The sequence below is a fragment of the Saccostrea echinata genome, unplaced genomic scaffold (assembly GCF_033153115.1).
Source record: "Saccostrea echinata isolate AGI-Se365-2 ecotype Australia unplaced genomic scaffold, CSIRO_AGI_Sech_v1 ptg000025l, whole genome shotgun sequence".
Taxonomy (NCBI): Eukaryota; Metazoa; Mollusca; class Bivalvia; order Ostreida; family Ostreidae; genus Saccostrea; species Saccostrea echinata.
The window spans coordinates 7,720,447-7,742,993 of NW_026889774.1; the positions used below are offsets into that span (position 1 = coordinate 7,720,447).

Genomic DNA, 22,547 nt, shown 5'->3' on the forward strand with positions numbered 1-22,547 from the left:
AACCTGTTGTATTGATTTTAAAGTTTTTTAATATATTCTAAAGAAAAAATAAAATATCAGCCATGAAGCATCGAGGTGTATGTGAGGGGGGGGGGGGGCAGGAAGGGGAAAAATACAAATAACTTGAAAAAAATATTTGACAAGCTAAAAAGGAGAACTATCCAAACTCCAAAATCTTATCTAGGGGTGTGGGATTGGGTGGGTAGGATCCATGAACAAATGAACAAAGGAGGGATTTGACTATACCGGAACAAATAGGATGGGAGGGGCAACCAGCTTTTCAATGAACCTTCTCCAATAATACGTGCCTGAAATAGAGTTTATTTTCTCTGGAAAAACTAGGTTATTTTGAACACATGTTATTTCACTATAATAAGAACGATAGCTCAATGTATTTTAAACTCATGCGACTGGGCATGCTCAAGTGTAACTCTCTTTTCCTCCTGAACAAGAAAACTGCAAGGTGCCAGAAATTTAACTATAAATCCCTTCCACACTTAATAATAATTTTTATTTCTTTAAAAATTCTTCTATAGAACAGCTTGGCCTTTTGATATGGTGTTTGTTAATTTTTTTTTATCTCATTGTATGTATGCATTAATCATGATATACACTGTTGAAGCTTGAACAAAAGATTATGTGCCAGTGACAGAAAAGAATAAAGTTTTGAGACAATATAGAGACTATATATATAGCCATTTTTGCATATAATGCCACCTTCATAGGGCACTGTTATTTCCAGGTCCCTTAGGTCAGGGTGTTCATTCTAATGCTTTGAGTTGTTTGTATATACTTGTTGGCTGCCATATCAATTTGAAGATTGGTGCATATTTTGTTTGTTTTAATAAGATTGTAAATAAATGACGATGACAAGCATGCCAAAAAAAAATTACATATTCCTATTAGTTATGACTTAGATTGGTAAGATCTGGGCATTGGGATTATAATCAATTTTCCTGAAATATATTTATTTGTTCTCAAATATTAAAGAATACACTGATCTGCAGGAGAGTTTTGGTGTCTAAAATTAACTAATTACAACAATTTAGAAGTTCTCAATCTAACAGTCTAATTTTAGTCCCATATAGAAAAAAAATACTTATATTTACCTGGAAGGTCAGATGCAGGTGAGTATAAGTAGTATTTTTCTACAGTGTTGGATATCAGCCAATCAAAAAGCTACGTTGCAGGAATTATTCAATCATAATAATAAAATGGTCATATTATTCCTCATTTGCTCCATTTTTAGATGATGAAACTTTTCCACCAACACTCTAAAGCAATAAAATATGAACAGAGTTATTGATTTTAAAACTCAAAAAGAAATTGAATGTACATGTATATATAAGCAATCTACTTCTAGAAGAATTTAATATGCAAAACAATCGAAAATTGAAAGCTAGTAAGAATTAATAGAAACATTGATAAAAAAAAATGTGATGACTATTTTCTGAAAGTAGCCTACTCTATGATCTTCGAAGGCGGTTCACAGGTCATTACGTGTCTAACATCCTGAGGCAAGGCCAGCCAATAATTTAGAGCCAGTGTTGGTGGTTTTCTGTATAACAAATTTGAACTTTTAAACGCTTGTAAACGAATTATATTGCAGATCTATAAAGATATTTTCAAAAGCTGTTTTAAATGATATCCCTACATAACAGATACTAATAGTATCATACTATTGCATGTATGTGTTTAACTGTTTAATATAGTGCAAAATATCGGCCCGGGGATAATGCATTTGTCCTTACCCATTTATTGATGCAAGTTCTTCACTTTTTCCTATCAGCAGTTTCTTCTCTTTCAAACAATTCCCCAAAAGATTTAATAAATGCCTAAAATTCATCCAAAAAAGAGAGAACTGAATAACCGTTCCCTCCATCAGAATTTTTTAACAGTACAGTTTCATAAAGTGAAACAAACGAAATAAAATATGAATCAATAATAAAAATTTATTAAAAAATGATTGCCATACTTCAGATTGTATTTATATATGACATAAAATGAACATTGTACCAATATAAATTATCTGATGGCAATCCAGGGCAGTCTGGTTTACCCAACTGTTCCATGTATTCATCAAAATCGAAATCATCGACATCGGCAACGTATCGAACTTGACATTTTGTTGTTCTCTCGCTGAAAGATTTATAACATAATTATTACAGTTGAAAAGTAAGATGTACGTATCCTTCATTTACATAATCCTTAAATATTCAAAAATCACTCAAAAAAATCCCACGGAGCAAGATGCATATCTGTGCCCCCGCCCCACTCCCTCAAAAACTTGAACCTGCAGCTAAGATGGCCACCTGTTAGCCCTTAAAATCAGAACTTAATCAAGAAATAAATCTGAACTAAGTATGTTTGCATATAGATTTGACTTTCTGTGACAATGATTTTTTGTAAAATTCTTGTTCATCTTTGAGTAAAATTATACGTATGTCTCCATCTTAGCCGTGACATAACTTTTATAACGGAGAATCTATAGCGATATCTGAATTAAGTTTTGATCATTTAAAGCCTACTGCTCTGTAGAATTTGATTTTAAAGATTTTTCTTCAATAATAATTATACTTTGTGTTTGTTTGTTTGTTGTTTAACGTCCCTCTCGAGAATTTTTCACTCATATGGAGTTATACTTTGCATGTGAAACTGTGTACATGTACCCACTATTGAGGCATCATCCTGGCAGTGAGTTTAGTTGAGATGTAAATCTGAACTTGTAGTACATTTTACTTTGACAGTCACGATATATTTTGATTATTTTCCTTAGATTATTTTATTTCCCAATATGCATGTATATCTAATAAATAAATCTTTAAACCCCAAATGTGTACTGTGGGCTTTCCCGAAAAAAAAATAGAGCTACGGTTCTTCATTTAAAGAACATACCCTTGACTTGTTTACGATAAACTCAATTCTGTACAACTAATGATCCCTTGAGATAGGTATAGAATCACGGTAAGTAAGAAAGGATTCTCAAAAAGTCTAAACTGGAATAAGTCAGGCTGATTTAAAAAGCCATCCAATACATGAACTGATTTTTTTTTTCAAAACGTGACAGTCAAGGAGGTAAACCATGTACACTTTGGAACAAAACGTTTCTGATTGAAGCTAAGGAAATGTAAACGTCTGTGGTTGTATAAAATGAACGATTACCGCCTTGATTAGTTTTCTTACAATGTAATAAAGATTCTGTTAATTTATTTTCTAAGTTATAGAATCCTCCATTTTACAAAAGATTTAAAACATATACATGTAGGTAAAATAATGCTTGTTTTACATCAAGCACTGGTCAGGCTATTAGAAATTCAATGTGATCACATATAAGTTATCAGAAATTAATCATCAAAATTTAACATCAAAGTTAATTCTGTAGCAAATAAAAAAATGTCCTTTTAATTAAAGTTTTTACCTTATTGCTGTGTCAAATTCTTTTCCTGCTTTCTTATAACCATCAAGTATGGCCGTAAACTTTCGGACAATAAGTTGTAATTCACTATAAGATACAGTTGATGTTTGTTAATGCACAATACAGTAACTCGATACGTAGTCCGAAATATCTTACGTTTTTCAGGCTTTTTTCACCATTTTGATATTTTACGAGCCAGGAAAACGTCAGACGCCTTTACGAAAACTGGAAATTTCGCCGTCTCCAATCGGAGTTGATTTTCGATACCTGGGAACCGAATTAAATGCGTTTTCACAATTTATCAATAGCACAATGCTTCTAGTACTCGACAATATCGATGAAAAGAAAACATCACTCATCATTTCAATACAGGACTTGAAAGATTTTAAAATGCGCGGAATGTAAACAAATCTCGACAGTCAGATAAGATGTTTTCATCAAAATGTATATTTTATAAACATACCATAAAAACGATGTTGGTGAGTAGTAAAAGCATTGTACTATTGATAAATTGTGAGTTTGACATTTTATTTTCGAAAATCAACCCGAGAATGCCGCCTCTGGTTGGAGGCGGCGAATTCCCAGTTTTCGTAATGGCGCCGGTTCTGACGTTTTCCTAGCACGCAAAAAAAAAAAGTATTAAAAAAAAAAAGCCAGGAAAATGTCAGATATTTCGGACTACTCGATATGTTGCAGATAAGACAGTATACTATACATGTACACCGGTACGTAATTCAAAATGACTGTCTCTGATGCCTCTTGGTTAATAGAAAACATCTGGTTTAAGGTATTATGCTCCGTAATTTTACTCCTTTTTTGAGAATATGAATGAAGCTAATAGATAAATATGGCTTATTTAACAGACATAAATGCCGCTAAATGTGGCCGAATCGTGGTGGGAACAGTGCTACATGTACATGTACTTGAACATACTTTTTTTGTGATAATATAAGACTTGAGTAGAAAAAAGAATGTCTTAATTGATAAAAACCATTTAACGTTATTTTAAACAGTTTTGCAATGTTACTGACATGCAAGATGGTCAGACAAATCATGCTAAAAGAATTTATTATCCATATCCTAGCCAAAACTCGCAAAGTATATACTATAGTTCATAGTACATGTAAAAGGCGGGGCTTGACTAAAATATCCACTTGTCTCTTTATATAACTCCAACTCTGAACAGATATAAAGATAACTTTATTTTCAAGAATGAAGTAGATATGAATAATACCGGCTTACAAAGATTTGTCTATCAAGGAAATAAAAACATTTCTTGATCTAAAATAAGTTAGCACTGTCTTTAACTTGCATGCACGCGCTCGTCTGATACCGAAATCCGGTGATTTTAACCCTATGCATGAAATATAAAAGGATCGACACTGCCTGTCCTCTCCATAGGTCAAGTTGAAAGCCATATATATATATACAAGTTCTTAAGTTATATACAAGTTAATAAGTTACATGACATTACAATTATTTTTTATACTTCAAGAAATTTAAAATAATAAGATTGAATAAACAGTTATGTAATAGTTTTAAATGTGTGCAGTTGAGCATTATATATGACTGACATAGAAAAAATACAGGTACAATTGATAAATTTCATAAATTGATGTTGATTATTTAAAAAATGAATAGAAAAAAATAAACCTTCAATACAGTTCTCTTTGTGGCAATAAATGTACAAATGTACAAATTGAAATAAGAAAGGTTATACTGTTTTCATTCAAATATGTTTAATGATAAAGACAGTGGCACAATGTAATTGCAGAGTATCAAAATTTTGCAAAAGTGTTTGCCTTTGCACGCAATATTCAGTGAATAGTGACCAAGGCTTAAAACATTGTAACGTGTAGTGTTTGATGTTTGCAATTAAAAACAAATCACTTGGTTTATGATTTCAGTAATTGGAATATCATCATAAAGGTGGTAAATCGGAGATAGCCACAACTTTCCGAAAAGAAGAAGAAAAAACATGTACATGTGTTCTAATTAAGTATTTTTAAACACAGAATTACCAACCATGTTAATTTAAACGAAACTGATACAAAATAATATGCTATAACAGTTACAACTAAATCTCCTATTGCTTCACACTGTATATACAGCTGTACATTACATGAATGAAATAAAAAAAACAACAACACACCTCTGATTCTTCTCATGCTTTTTCCAAAATGCAAACTTCCTCCAAGGAACAGGTAAAGAATAAATAAAGGCTTCAGTTTCTCTGCAAATCAATTTTTAAAAATATTTTTCAAACGGACAATTCTTCTTTTACAAATAAGCATATCCACTTCCGAACAATCATTTATGGACATTGTTCCTACATTGAACATGTAGATCCATGAATATGTTTTTCGTTGGAACTGTTTCACACTATCCCTCGCTTCAATTTAATTGTACATGCAGTTTTTCTAGATTTTTTTTTTATTTTTAATTTAATCTAAAAATATTACTATTGAAGTCAAAAAAGGGTAGGTTAAAAATGAATATATACGAATCGAAGTACCTTAAATCAAGTCATGCCGTATGTTTTTGACATCGATAAGCAACATTTGGTGTGACCCCAACCCCCAAACTTCGACAATGTTCAGCCAAGAAAATTCAGAATATCAATAAGTATTTTTTTAGTCCTTTTTCCAAGAATATTTTAATTACTACTTTCAGTCATTAAAATTGAATGTTCAATGTACCGAGCGCTTGGCGAAGAAGTGTATGGAGGCTAGTTGCTTTGTACTTTTTATATCGACTTAATAGGTTTGTCGTGACCCAGGCTTCCATTCACAAATTTTATTCACAAAATACATTGTAAGTATTCTAATTATGATCTACATTGTAAATATAGGATAAACAGAATCTCAGTATGACATACCAAAACCCATATTATATGTTATATCAGACGGAGTGGCCCCATATCAGGCAGAGGGCAAAGAATGAAGTTGGAGAAAAGGATGATTCTTTCGTTAATCAGCTGTTAATATATTTTTACATTTATGACAGCTGTACAACAATATATAAATCAAACAAATAAAAAAAGGAAAACTATACACTTACGCTTTTTCCTTTTTCATTTCTTCTTTCAATTCCACGTAATGCATCCCATAAGCCATGGTGTATAGGTAAATGGATTACACAAACAAGGCTTGAGAGAAAAGAAAAGAGAAAACGAAAGTAGCACTTCAGAATTTGAACTATATCAGTAAATGTATGCACACTGGCACTGAAGCAAACAACACTTTATATGGCGTCTTTTACTAAACATACATGTACAATATCCATGGCCTATATATCAATCAAAATAGCTGAACTTTAGGCCATATATTATATTTTGACCAAAGCATCGATCAACAACTGCATACTGTATGTTACAATTGTTTGCTTGTGTTATGTGTACTTCCTGTTTAAGGGGACCACCACGGGGATGAATAATACACCTGCCGTGTACCCATTTTACCCCAGTTTCTCAAATGCGAATTTATTTGCTCTTCTGGACTTTTAAATATTAAAAGAATACATGTACCTCTAGCTAAAAGGTCCTAAGCGTCAAGAATCAGAACGTATCTGCACATTCTCGACTTGAATGCTGTTAGCGATCTATTGTACGTGTTTTTCATAAACTGGACAGTCTGGATATGAATGCTTGCTCAGAAAATGCAAAGATATGTGATTTCAATGAACGCTTTCGAAAGAGACACGAGGTGCCGTTGCATTCGCGACTGAAGAATATGAGCCGTCGTTATTTCTCGAAACAGTATTACAAACGATGTGCCCGTAAAACATTTCCATTCGTCAAAACCGTCCAAACGTATAAAATCAGGAAGTATTTAGCAAATGATATAATATCAGGACTTACGGTTGGAGTCATGCAAATACCACAAGGTAAACAACCTTCACAGAGGAAATTCGAAATCAAAACAAGTCTTATGACGTCCTACGACACCCCTTAACGGTCATAAATCGATGGGCTTCATAATTTTTTTTTATAGACATGATAATAATTGATGTTTTTGTTTGTTGTTGTTGTTGTTTTTATTGTGAAGTATACTTTTAAAATATGACAACAAGAACCTTAAATTGTGATATTTTAATAATGTTTTTATAAACTATAATTTTCATTACCTGCACGTTCTAATTAAAATTTTCTAGATAGGTCACTGAAAATATTTGTTTTAAGACCAACACTTTTGCAAATAACTTTTCTTTTAGTCGCTTTTAATGTAAAATTGATAATATTCTGATTAACTAAAAGTTATATAAAATCTCATCAGTGAAAAATAAATATAAAATAGATTTTTATTCCTTTGAATACGTAAATGTATAACTCGGTTGCTACCGTAAGGTTCAGATTTAAACAAATTTCAATCGAATTTGATACTTATTAGGTATAAAATGATTTGCTGGTTGGTTTAAATGTCACATTATTGATTAGCAAAGTATTCAAGTATTAACGAGGTAATTTTTTTCCATTAGAAATATTGTTGTAAATTATACTGGAATCAAAATGTATGAAAACCCCTCTATTTAATCACAAAAATAGACACTTTTTTTTATAGACTCACCTCTTGTTTATTCCTTAATCAGGCACGTAGTGTAATTTTTGAAAGGGGGTGGGGGGCGAAACTACGTGTCCTTTAATATATAAAAACCAGATCCCCCCCCCCCCCAAAAAAAAATGTTTATGTCATAATCATAACTGTAGAATTCTGTGACAAATTTCTTACAGGTATGGCATATGCTATGCTATCTTCCCTTCCTCCAATATGTGGACTGTACATCTCGTTCTTTGGGCCACTAGTCTACTTCTTTTTGGGGACATCAAAGCATGTGTCCATGGGTCTGTATTACACATTTTCTTAGAAAATCATTAAATTATTTGGTTATTAAAAAAACGATCAAAGAAGTGAGAAGTATAGCACAGCGAAATCCAAAAGTACTTTAAAAATCAATGTATCCCAATGTTACATGTATTTAAACTATTTTTTTTGCTAGGAAAATGTTTTGAGAGATCATAATGGAGCTTTCCTGAGAAAATGATAAACATTAGAATTTGTTACCTGTACTTGCGGGACGGATCGTTAAAATTATATACAGATTTGAAATATAATTATCAACTATATGATATTGCAAAAGAACTAAAAAAATCTAGGTGATATTGTAACTTTTTTCAGGTTGTATATCCGTTGTTAGCCTCATGATTGGTTCAGTGATGGATGATGCTACCTCAGATCCCACCTTCAGTGTTCAAAACACTATAATCACTCAGAATCTTACGTCACATTCCATACTGGGACCGTCGGAGAACATTTCTATATTCGTAGGGAACAACACAGAATTTGACAGTATGACCAATGTGGTACAACGATCAAACGTCCATCCATCTATTGACAGTTTTAAAATCGAAATTGCCAGTGCGTTATCACTTGTTTCTGGGGTTGTTATGGTAAATTTGTTTATTTAATATTTGAACAGTTTATACATTCATTGTTTCAAATTAATTTTGCATTGCCTAAGTAAATGTATTGTTATATATGAGGTTTATGAAATTCCATTTACTTTAAACCAATTTTCATTGAGCGTTCCTTTTTTGAGTTATGTTTGAGAATTTTAAGATATTGGATTATATATAAATGTTAGTAACTTTACCTATTGATTTCTTTTAGATAATTTTAGGCAGATTCGGTTTTGGAATTATAACAACCTATATGCCAGAACCAATGGTTAGCGGTTTTACATCGGCTGTTGCATTTCTGATCATCACAGCTCAGGCGAAACATATATTTGGTCTCAATGTCTTTCGTTTTAATGGATACTTTAAAATAATCAAGGTCATACTGTTTGCATGTCTCTATTGTAATATTATATTATGATTGATCATTAAATGCCTAATAATTAAAAGTTGTGCATTTACTAGAGGATACTAGTATATGGAGTTATTTTCTATTTTAAAATAGTAATCAGAGACCTATATGGTTTGAATGATTTGAATTTCTCTTCCAGACCTGGGTAGCTATTCTGAAGAATATTGGCGATACACAGTGGCTACCTCTAGTGATATTTACAGTGTCTTTCATCATTCTTTATGTTGTCAAAGTTCATATCAACATCCGCTATAAGAAAAGACTGAAAGTTCCTATTCCAGCTGACCTGATAGTGGTAATACAGATAAATATGAGTCTCTGGATCTCCAATGAAAATACAAACTAGAACTTTAAAAAATCAAAACACTTACAATTTATTTATTTTTCTTCATAGGTAGTTTTAGCAACAGTCATTACGTACACTGCAAATTTATATGAAAACAATGGTTTAAATGTTGTAAAAGATATACCAGCTGGGTAAGTAATCCATGATTATTTTTTTTATTGATTGTTTTATTATTGATTTAATGAAGAATTTCATTTCCTTATATGTTTAAATGTTTTGACAGTTGAATATAAGCAAAGTTAATTCACAGAAATAACTTTTTCTTACAGGTTCCCGTCGTTAAATATTCCAGATTTAAAACTAGTCATTCCCCTTTATCTGAAAGATGCAGTAATGATTGGGATAGTAGCTTTTACCCAGACGGTTTCCATAGCCAAAATTTTAGCCCAGACAAATAATTATGATATTAACCCAAACCAGGTCAGAATAATTCACATATATTTATTGTTAAGATGAAAATGTTAAATTCTTTACTTTAATTGGAGATTTGCCAATGTAACTATGAATTATAGGAAATGGTAGCGTATGGCGCCGGAAGTTTAGCTTGTTCTTTGTTTTCTGGGTACATTCCCGCGGGGTCTGTAGGACGTAGTATGGTACAGGAATCGGCTGGGGGTAAAACGCAGGTAAGCAACGAGAGTATCCACCATTCACTATCAGAGTGCCGTTTTCTGTTATATGCTTTGCAGATAATAAAGATATAGGGATTGTTTTTGGACTTGGAGACTTTGCCTTTTATTATTATTTTTTTTATTATTTCAGGTTGCATCTTTGTTTGGTTGTCTTGTTGTTCTTGTTGTCATTGTTGCCATAGGACCATTATTTTACAATTTACCCAAGGTATGTTCATTCTCTGACACGATCATTTTACAAACATTTTGAAATAAACTATGTATTTTCGAAGGGAAAAAATTACTGGATTTTATAAAGTTCAAAATGTATTCAAAACCGAAATCATTCTAAGAATATGACCTTTCGTGCTTCAGTGTGTTTTATCAGCTGTGGTGCTCATGAGCCTGCGTGGAATGTTCTTACAGTATTTAGAACTGCCCTCTCTGTGGCGGAAATCAAAAATAGATTTTGTAAGTATTTCACAAGTTTATATTCAAAACTTCAATTATTTACAAGGAAACGATTGTGGATGTAAACTTCAAGTCCTCGATTGATGGACTTAGGGCGAATAATAATTGATTTACACTTTACACTTATCTGAATATATATATATATATATATATATATATATATATATATATATATATATATATATATATATATATATATATATATATATATATATATATAAAAGTTATGACTTACATATTCACGTATAAAAGGGAATTGAAATAACTAGTTCAGTAAATGATTTTTAATAAGAAGAAATTTCAATTTAATTTGCTTTGATGTTGAGTTCTTCAGAGTGGGTTTTGATTTAAAACAAAATCTAACAATTATGACGTTTTGCTGTAAAATAAATGATCTTATTTTACAATATTACTGTATATGGAATTGCATTGCATCATTTTAAAGGCAAAAATGCAATATTTTATTTTATCTAATATAAAGATTAGACACATTTGTATGGTGGATAAACGGAAAGTAGAATTTTCAAGTGTTAAAGGGGGTTGTAGCCGATATCTTTTAAATCATTCACATACACATTATGATATTCATCTTTAATAAACAAAAAGAAAATCCGATAAAAAAAAATTATTCCTTACGCATATCGTAACTTTAAAATGCTTTAAAAACAAGTAAGATATTATAGATTTATAGAAGTTTTCGTTTTCAGATGATATGGATCGTGACAGCCGCCAGCACAATTGTACTTGATGCTGAGATAGGGATAGTCATAGGGATTGCCTTCTCTATCTTCACGGTTACCTTCAGGACTCAAAGGTACGTACATGTATGAATTAAATTCCTTTGATGTAGACATGGTGACCCAAGATGGTTGTTGTGGAGTATCGGGAATCAGCTTACTGTTTTAAAGAAGACACTGCATGTTCTTTGAATTTTTTTCGAGGTGCGTGTTGTTGAAGATCTGAAAAAAAAATCAATTTAGAAGTGCTCCATATACAGTCTTGCAGTTTTTGTCATCATAGTAACTTTTTAAACTGAGTTGTCATTTCTGAGTTTTGCAACTTTGTTTTAATTTACTGAATTTCAGAGCATATGGTTACAAAGCTGGCTTTGTGGAACAAACAAACATTTTGAGAAATGTCAAGCGGTATCAACCGGTAATAAGTTTTTACCACTGCATAAGCACTAAATGATATTATTATTTATTTTGAATACATAATTTATTTCAAAATTAGCAGTTTAATAAAATCGAGTATAACCAAATGTGTTAAAGGAATAGACAGAGTTAATTGATATATTAATGAATACTGAAACAGATTCATTTTTAAATCAAAATAGATCCGCTCAGATGACGACAATCGAATTCACTTCGTACAATACCATGGACCAGTATTTTTTGCTAATGCAGACCATTTCATGAGAACAGTGTACCAAAAATCAGGACTGGAACCTAAGGTTCTTCGTAAATCTAAGAAACAACAAGGGGAAGTCACAGTAACAGTTGCAGTATGTACATATTGTATAAGTATAATCATTACTTTACATTCATTACATTCTATTTTAATCGATGTCATTACCCTTACAAAAAAGTACTATAGTTTACTATAGTTAACTACAGCAAATCAAAGTTTTCACTATAATACATCAAGGTATTTTTATTATGAATTTTAGATCGTCAAATCTTCAAAAAAAGTTCTAAAGTAAAGTTTCATAGAAAGTCAAAGTGTCCGAGATTTTACAATAGTTAACTATAGTAACTTTTTGTTAGGGTAAGCCAATTAAAATCATTGGGGAAATCTGCAGCTGTGTAAACTAACTTGAAGAATTTACCTATCAGTGAGGTTAATTCATATATTTTTTTAACATAATACAAATAATATCCCGAGAACTTTTCTCAACATGGAATACTTTATTTGATAGGAAAATACAGAAAACGAACTGGATGAAAAAGAAACTTTAACAAATGAAAGACAGAAAATCGTGATTGATTTCACTGCAGTAAACTTTGTCGATCTTGTTGGAGTGAAGACGATAAAACGGGTAATGTTTGTTTGCTGTTCTCAAAATTATGCATATTACACGAATAAAACAACTTCAGTTTTGTTACAGTAGTAATCTTTTGTGTTTACAGGTACATTCAGATTATAACGTTGCTGGTGTTGATGTACTGTTTGTTGGATGTAATGGTAAGAGTGTGTTAAGTATTCTATTTTTATAATATTTGTTTTTTAACATTTGTAGGTTTCACTTTGTTAATTTAATCTTTTAGTTTTTTTGTTTACATTAATATGTATTGTTTAAGCCAATTCACGATAAACACCAATATTTAAATCACATATCAATACTGAAAATGAGGAATAAAAACACTGTAAATGGCAATCCATGATTTTGCAAATTAGTAAATGAATTATGAGTTTCTGAATTAGCTCATGACCTAACTTTGTACTAAAATTTAAATACCACAAGTATTGAAAGTTTTTTGTTGAATTATTTATCGTAATAATTAGTTATCAGTAATTATTAAGATCAGTCTTTATAATTTCAGGTGTATATCTGAAATTCTCTTGAAATTATTATTTTGTGAAAAATGGCAAAATAACCTTGCCTTGTTGTGCACTGCATGTTCTATGTGTTTTAGATGATGTTATTGACATGCTGACGAAATGTGATGCCATGAAAGAACTGTCACCTTTTCTCATTACATCAGTGGAATCATTATTATCCCATATAAATAATCCTCAAACGCACACTTTATGTAATGGAAAGGAAATATGTGATAATGGTTGTCCACCAACAAACAGAGAAGCTCATTAACCTTTATTGATTTAAAACTTTCCACATATCTGCAGTATTAGGTCTAGTATCTCAGAATATGATGACAGGAATTCAAAGAAGCGTATGCGGCTTGGCGATTGTCATTTGCAATGGACACGAATGTTGCCAATAACGATGTTGTTATAAATGCTCAACATTCGGCAGAACATATACTCTAACTAATGTCTGTTTTAAAGAAAGGGTTGTTAAATAGATACACCACATTACCATATCTAAATTATTTTTTAAGCAAGGACCCCAGTCAACGGATCCAATACCAGATGACTGCGGTTGGTCCAGAGTTGATAACTTGATATGGTTGATATATGTTGCACATATTTATCAACCATATAGAATAAAAATTTACAAAATTTAAAAGAAAACTGTAATCATTTTCTCGATAAAGTGTTTTTAACAAGCTTTATGATAAAGAATTGAAATGAAAAATGTACGTGTCTGAGAAATTGGTTAAAGAGATTGTACGGATTTGTAATGCATCGATTCAAGCATGCAATACTGATCTGTATATATTAACCAGGTGTAATGTAGTGATTTTGACGCCTAGTAAAAACACTGTACCTTTAAGAACGTACATGTAACAGTATCAGTATTTGAGAAAAATTTGAAATTCAAGAATCCTTCCAACGCGTTTATGTTTTCTTTAAAGGAATAAATGATGATGTACATGTATTTAGGTAGAGTAATGACTGTTTGTGTTTAAAATGTATCATTTTAATTTTCCAGTTGAAAGCTTTAAGCAGAAATTATGGTTAGTAAAAATAACCGAACAATGGTCAATAAAGAAGGAATAACCTTACTGTGATGCTATCTATCGAAGAGTCAGAACTGTTCCAATTAAAAATGGCACTATACGATAGTTTAAGATACAGTCAGAACGTTCCGCCCAGTGAGAGTTTGGCTAATTAATAACCGACCCAATGTCACTGCAGCCCGATCGATCCAATGTTACAGCGGCCATTAATTGGTCTAATGTCACTGCAGTCTCTGATCGGCCCAATGTCACTGCGGTCTCTGATCAACCCAGTGTCACAGCGGTCACTGATCGGCTTCATGTCACAGCGGTAACTGATCAACCCAATGTCACAGTAGTGACTGATCGACACAGTGTCACTGCTGTCATTGATTTGCCAAATGTGAGAGTAGTCCTTGATCGACTAATGTTACTGTGGTCAATGATCGACCCAATGTCACTGCGGTCACTGATCGATCCGATGTCACTGCGATCATTGATCGAACCAAAGTCACTGCGGTTACTGTTTGGCCCAATATTAATGTCACAGCCGTCACTGATTGGCCCAATTTCATTGCGGTGACTGATTGACTCAATGTCACAGAGGTCACTGATCGACTTAATGCAACTGCGATCATGATCGGCATGTCACAGCGGTTACTGATCGGCCCAGTTTCATTGCGGTGACTGATTGACTCAATGTCACAGAGGTCACTGATCGACCCAGTGTCTCAGCGGTGACTTATCAGCCCAATGGCATACATGTAGGGACTACTGATTGTCCCAATGATTTTATGGAGAAAATACGAGCTAAATTTTGATTTTCATGAATAAGATTTTAGTAAAAAAAAAAAGTTTCTATGTATTTTTGATATCATATTAAATATTATGTATGTTTAAGCTCACGTATTTTTTCAAATAAATGAATGGCATGCAATACAAAGTGCAACTCCCATTATACTGATCTACAACTGTAATTCTCTCTCCTTGGCAAACTGGCCTGGTATAGATCTTATTAAACAAAATAATATTTTTGCCATTATTACAGTGCTTCTACTGCTTACCTATTATCTCATCAAATTTCTCTGTGATTCGCGTTTACTCGCACTGAAGTTCTTTCATAATGATTTTGTTGGTTCTTACAGAATATTATCAAACAACCGTCACATTATCTGCATTTGTATATTTTTCATTCACACCCTTTTAGTCGGATTAGGAAAATGATGTAATTCTTTTGAATAAATTTCGACACACTCCAAAAAAGTATAACTTCATAAGAGTGATAACTTTTTGGAAATATGTGATGGAAAAAGCTTCTTATTGAGTTATATTTTAACTATTTGTATATAGATTCTTTAAGGAACAATATTACAAAAATACAGAATAAATAAATTATGCACTGTCCACAAGAAAGTATCTCAATTATAACATAAAGTCCTGTAAAGCAAGAAAGGTAATATTGTGAAACAGCCATACTGTAGTGGTTCCTATTTAAAACAAAATGTTTTTGCCTTGGAAGAAATAATCATTCCCCTACTGAAAACAATTACAATGTAAGTGATTGGAAAGAAAGCAATCTATACTAAAATAAATCATACATAAGATTTTGAGATTTCTTCAAATGATCTAAAAGAAAAATAATTAGTGTTCAAGAAATTAAGATGAAACTAGATGCATATCAACATAATTGACAAATTTTATTTTTATAAATATATGTCTTTAAAAGCAGTCTATATTTATAATAGGTAAAATATGTATATGTAATGGATATTTGCCGAATACTGTTCTATATGTAATGGATATATGCCGAATACTGTTCTATATGTAAAATTATCAGACTGTTTGAGGCCCGTTAGGGCCGAAAACAGTCTGATAATTTTACATATAGAATTGTATGAGGCATATATCTTACTTAAAACATTGCTATTTTAATGTCCAAAAGTTACCTGGAGGAGTCCGATAATTACACAATAGGAGTTCAGGCATCAATAGTTTTCTACCTGAAACCATCTAATAAGTAGACAAAAGAAAAGAGAAAGTTTTTTTTCTTTAGACAATAAAATCAGTGAGTGAACTCTTTTGTTTCATTCATTCAATGGCAGTCGTTTGGCTTAGCAAGAACTATGGACAGTGGTCAGGGGATGAAGGGTTTTTTTTATGATTCGGAATATTTTTTTTATTAAGTGCATTTGACATTGATACAGATACAGTGTTGGATGATATCTTCAAAATGCATTGAAAGTAAAAATGTGGATTTTTATCTAAAATTTTGATTGGATGATATAATGAAAATCTTCGGTTTAAAAGTGCGGTCATTGGCGAACAAACCTCGTTAAATGAAGAGATTCGCAGACTGGTTCTTTATCAGAAATGGATTTAAATTGGCTTATTCACAGTGCTGTATCAAAAACGCTTTGCAAAAAACCGAATGGAAAGTGTTACTTTTGAGGAAGGTTAAAACTCCAGTTTCGTCTTGGTTTTGCTATTTTTAACAACTTAATTTCCTCGCGTTCGCTTTCCCTGAATTTTTTCTCCCTAACTTTTTTTTTTTTTGGTTTCTGGACAATTTAAACCTTGATTTCACTCTAGTTGTTGTTTTTTAACTACTGTCCGATTTTGTTATCACTGCCGTCCGATAATATGTTATTGGACTGCTAATTATTATTATCGGACGGCTACAGGTAAATTTTTAGACTGCAAGAACAAAGGCATGACGTCACAGCAATGTTTTAAGTAAAATTATCAGACTGTTTGAGGCCCGTTAGGGCCGAAAACAGTCTGATAATTTTACTTATAGAATTGTATGAGGCATATATCTTACTTAAAACATTGCTATCTAAATGTCCAAAAGTTACCTCGAGGAGTCCGATAATTACACAATAGGAGTTCAGGCATCAATAGTTTTCTACCATTGAAACCATCTAATAAGTAGACAAAAGAAAAGAGGAAGTTTTTTTTCTTTAAACAGTAAAATCAGTGAGTGAACTCTTTTGCTTCATTCATTCATTCATTCATTCAATGGCATTCGTTTGGCTTAGCAGGAACTATGGACAGTGATCAGGTGATGAAGGAATATTTTTTTTTATAAAGTGTGTTTGACATTGATACAGATACAGTGTTGGATGATATCTTCAAAATGCATTGAAAGTAAAAATGTGGATTTTTATCTAAAATTTTGATTGGATGATATAATGAAAATCTTCGGTTTTAAAAGTGCGGTCATTGGCGAACAAACCTCGTTAAATGAAGAAATTCGCAGACCGGTTCTTTATCAGAAATGAATTTAAATTGGCTTATTCACAGTGCTGTATCGAAAACGCTTTGCAAAAAAACCGAATGGAAAGTGTTACTTTTGAGGAAGGTTAAAAGTCCATTTTCTTCTTGGATTTGCTATTTTTAACAACTTAATTTCCTCGCGTTCGCTTTCCCTGAATTTTTTCTCCCTAACTTTTTTTTGGTGTCTAAACAAATTAAACCTTGATTTCACTCTAGTTGTTGTTTTTTAACTACTGTCCGATTTTGTTATCACTGCCGTCCGATAATATATTATTGGACTGATAATTATTATTATCGGACGGCTACAGGTAAATTTTTAGACTGCAAGAACAAAGGCATGACGTCACAGCAATGTTTTAAGCTTTGTTATCTTAACAGTTTTGAGGACTTTAAAGACATGGTTGTCTTATTAATTCGAGGTGTATAATGGTGGACATTTTGAATGAAACTTGCAGATTTTGATCACTTTCGTTTGTATATATGTACCTAAGATTTTTTTATTAATGAAAGTTTATTGTAACGGGAGGGTTAAAATTGTGAATTGACAAATTGTTAGATTATTCTTATATACCCTTGATAATTGAGGACTTCAATGATTTTGTCAAATTAAATGACATTTAAATTCTTTCTAAACATTACAAAAGTACAATGTAAGATCCCTAGGGCTTTAATTTATTTTAAACTGATATATTATGCATTATTGTAATTACTTTGTCTTATTTTCACCTTTCTGGGATGGGGGACTTGACTTTATAGTTTATGATTTATCTCTTTCACTTCACAAAGATCCCTTTTCACTTTCGAAACTCATATATATTGTGTATATATTTGTCTTTAATCACTTTTATATATATATAAAAAAAAAATTTAAATTCATCAATTTATATAGATAAGAATCGAATATCAAGATCCTATCTCAGTATTTTATTTTGGCTTCTACACTTGTATTTAAATTGAATGGGCGTATATAATCCTCATACTCAACTGCTTCTTTTTCCTAAGAAACAATTAACTGATACTACTGAAGTGCTACATTTAAAATTATCATAAGTGAATCAGGTTTTCTTTATTTTTAGGGGAGCTTGTTGTGAGACATGATGTGATAAATTAACTACATAAACCAAAGTAATTAAGGATTTTAGTGACAGAAATTAAAATTTAGAAATGTTATTGAAATCCCTCAGAAGCTTAAGAAATTAAATTTAATTGGTTACTCCATATTTAAGTCGAAATTTACAGATTTAGCTATCGCAGAAGCAAATACTACCAAGTATTGCCAAGTTAATGCATTCTAAGTAGCTTTAATAAGTTTTTTTTTGAATAAACAGGAACACGGATAGTAGCTTAAAATTGAAAAAAATAATTAATTTTCTTTACATTTGTTACATTTCTATTAAAAATAAAATTAAACCAAAAAAAAACTAACAAAAAACACCCCCCCCCCTAAAAAAACAAAAATCAAACAAACAAAAAAATCAAGTACACACGTTCAAAGTATTCTTGTAGCTTATAAGTTACAATTTTTTCTATCTTTTGTCTCTTTGATCTTTTGTCCTTATTTTCAATCTCTAAAGGATTCTTTCTATTTTCCAATATTTATTTTTAAAAATATACAGAGAAAAAAGAACATATTTTTTTATTTCTTGCGTATATCATTTCACAAAGTATTTTCCTTAATGTCTCTATTTCACATAATGAATAAGGAGCAAACAATTTTTATACAATATACATAATTAAAAACATAAAATCTATAAAAAAAAGTTTGTGTTTGTTAAAAAATCTGAGAAGAGAATGATTATTACAAGGCATTGAATATATGTAGAAATGATATAAGTAAAGTAAAAAAAAAAAAGAGGATATTCATTTTGTACAGTCATTTATTTTTGAAAGATTACACAGTGATGTATCTACGTAATTTTTTTTTTATATAAAATATTTATAAAATAAAAAAAAAAGAAAGATTTAATTCACCCAAAGCATACTTGTAATAAAAATAATATATGTACCTTTCCCAGCCTTGAATTTTTTTTATTGTATATGCTGATCGTAAAAAAGTAACAAAGTGTAATGTAGGTAAATCATCATTGCTTATGAGTCAAACTTGCGTAACTCTATTTTCTTTTTTGATAGTTTTTGACATTATTCATTCCTTAAGTGTTTGTTTGTTTTGTGTTTCCACTGTATTGTTGTTTCCTCTCAGAATGCTAAATATCTTCCCCTTCTTTTGAAACAGTTTGGAAAATTCAGAGCGAAAAGTGTCACTTAAACTAGCGTAAATAATAAGATCAAAGGGTTTGCCGATAACGAACGAGATTGTCATTATAGTATTGTGTACTCCTGCGGCTTCGAGAAGGGCTGAAATTTCGGAAGTTGTTAAAACGACAGCCATATTCGTCAATAATGGAGCTTCCTGCAGTATAAATGACACTCCAAGAATAATATTCATTTTCATTAAAATGAGATATTTAATACTGCTTCTTTTTCCTGTAAATGGTGCCATGCATGAGAGAATTTTTAAGTGTTTTTTCATTAAAAATATTAAGAAAAATATAAGAATTATATCAAAAATTGTCGGAATAGCCAAAAAATAAATCGAGAAAAAATAAATTCCAAACTTATGAGATATGGAAAAGAAAACAGTATCATAGAATCCTGTTTCAAAGTCCATTGCGCATCCTTCAATGACTTTTAACTTGTGGGTTTCATCAGAAATTTTAAATGTTTTTATTCCTACCAGAGGAATCATTAGAGGCAAGGCAAACAACATGGACAAAGAAAGCAAATGGAGCGTTGCAAACATTGTAACGAACCTCTTTAGCTTCCAAGTCTTGCATTTCAGTGGAAAAGCGACCAAGATACATTGTGTTAAAGACATCATACATTTGATCCACAGCGATGTTCCGTGAAGTCCATTTTGCAGATAAAAAGTTAGTAGTAAAGTTCGGCACATTTTATATTCTATATACCCGTAATCCATTTCAAAGAGATGAAGGATTAAATCTCGAATTCCGGTCAGAAGAGAATAAAGAAGATCCAGAATCATTATGGCGAGGAGGTACTTCTGGGTGTAACCGAATAACTTAGCGCGTTTGAAGACAGTTAAAATAATTATTGTCACTGTAAAAGGAATCAGCCAAAGGTACGGAGTAATCTGGGTCAAGAATCGGGTGTCTCCATACCAGTCTTCAAATGAAAGAACGTTTCTAAGCTTAATTTTATCATATATGAAATTTTCCAAGAGATTTTGCAGTTTCTTTTTTAAAATTAATTCCAAATATGTTTTGTTCACTCTATCCATTTTCTATGGAAATGTTTTTTCCCCTGTTTTTAGAAAAAAGATCCACTTTCTCTTCCTTATTCATATATACTGCTTTCCATCAATTGGGAGTAATTTATGAGATAGCATGACCTTAATCCCTACAATGTGACAAGGATTACAAAAGAAATATCGAGAACTTATCACTACATCTGTATTATATCTGATTTATCATTGAGAAACATCGTTAATTATCAAAATCTGCAAACTGTGTGAAAAACAAATGAGTAATATTGATACTTCTAAGCTTCTATTACCAAATCTTATGAGGAAGATTTCTTATATACATGTATGACCAATTGTCCAAGAAAAAGGTACGTAATAAATCTCTACTTTACATTGTTGTTTTAAATGAGACACTGGGTCTTTTTTTTTCAGTTAATTGGTATATGGGCAGGGCCATTTTATAGATACAGTGCACCTAGCTCTTTTCAAGGTCTATGGACCGTTATTTTCGTAAGAATGGGCCAATTGCAATCAACACTAAACTTGAAAATTCACCTTGTTATCTACAAAAATAGGAAAAAGTCCGAAAAACTATGACATAATGACGGACAGAAAGGATATATTACACCCTATATCCCGGCCATTTCATGACAGGAGCATAAAAATATGGTGGAAAGCTGTAAATATGTGTTTTATATACTCGAATAAATCAAAATATTTCGTTTTCGACTTGAAAATCTGTTAAACTTGCGAAGGTAACAATTAGGGCGAGGTTTTCGACAAAATATATATGATATAAACAAATCATTTTCTTGTAGCCTTACAAGTACTAACATTGTTATATTCAAAAAATGAATATTTTTAAACCTTACTAAAAGTTGTAATCTGTAAGCAGTAGAATGAGTATCAAATAAGGTAGAAGTTAGGGGGCTTTTCCTTCTCTACGGCTCGTAACTTATTGTTTGATTTTTGTTTCGGTATCTTTTATCATCCTTACGTCTGTTATATTCCAGTCCTCTATTAAGCTTGGAAAATTTGGTGTAAAATGTATCTATAAAAAAAATCAGATCCAGTGGCGTGTCGCTATTTAACACTCGGATTGCGAGCAACATTGCATAAATTTATATAAAACATTGACATCCTTGTGATGTATAATTAACTTTTGCACCCCTACCAATGTGTTCGGAACCTTTAATTTTTCGGTGTTCTGCAAATTATAAAACCCGAGGAGTTCGCGGTAGCTTTGTCAGTAGTTCTGGCGAGATGTAGCGAGACTTCAGCGAGATAAGGTAAATTATTCAAGGAAATTTGGCTAGGAAGTGGCTAGCACGTGGAGACATGGTAAACAGAAAAGTTATTTTGCGTTTCAGTGTTCGCCATTGTAAAATATCTGTAGAAATGTACTTCAATCTCTTTTGAATTTATTCAAACTTCAATAAGTATTGTTTATGACATTAGTTTCTGCAGTTATGTATTAAAATTTCTTTTTGGACAAACATATACTTGGATGGGAACTGGGCCTATATTTTTGGCGTCAGATTAGCAAATGAGGTAGCATGGCTTAATCAGGCATATCAGCTGAATGAGTTGAATTGCATTGTGGATTACTACGGATACTACAGGAATTTTAAGCTTGAAAAAAAAAATCTACATCGCAGGCGATCGGAAAGGCACAAAGAACTTTCTTCTCCATGCATTTCTTAGATGAATAGCAACCTATCCATTTTTATTCTATTCCA

General features: G+C 31.6%; 2 protein-coding genes across 2 annotated transcripts; one reads left to right on the forward strand and one right to left on the reverse strand.

Moving 5' to 3' along the window:
- Positions 1-1,201: 1,201 nt before the first annotated feature.
- Positions 1,202-7,316, reverse strand: LOC133192857 (uncharacterized). The gene is made up of 8 exons (XM_061328862.1): positions 7,275-7,316; positions 6,476-6,563; positions 5,568-5,648; positions 3,419-3,502; positions 2,017-2,139; positions 1,752-1,835; positions 1,466-1,558; positions 1,202-1,274 (listed from the first exon to the last, which is right to left on the reverse strand). The coding sequence occupies exons 2-8, from the start codon at positions 6,529-6,531 to the stop codon at positions 1,202-1,204; spliced, it is 594 nt and encodes a 197-aa protein (XP_061184846.1). The 5' UTR covers positions 6,532-6,563; positions 7,275-7,316.
- Positions 6,971-13,734, forward strand: LOC133192560 (prestin-like). Its single transcript, XM_061328554.1, has 16 exons — positions 6,971-7,300; positions 8,145-8,255; positions 8,590-8,861; positions 9,082-9,246; positions 9,419-9,574; positions 9,674-9,756; positions 9,895-10,045; positions 10,138-10,251; positions 10,388-10,465; positions 10,612-10,707; positions 11,415-11,521; positions 11,793-11,862; positions 12,044-12,211; positions 12,626-12,745; positions 12,837-12,891; positions 13,344-13,734. The coding sequence occupies exons 1-16, from the start codon at positions 7,054-7,056 to the stop codon at positions 13,517-13,519; spliced, it is 2,169 nt and encodes a 722-aa protein (XP_061184538.1). The 5' UTR covers positions 6,971-7,053; the 3' UTR covers positions 13,520-13,734.
- The last annotated feature ends 8,813 nt before the right edge of the window (positions 13,735-22,547 follow it).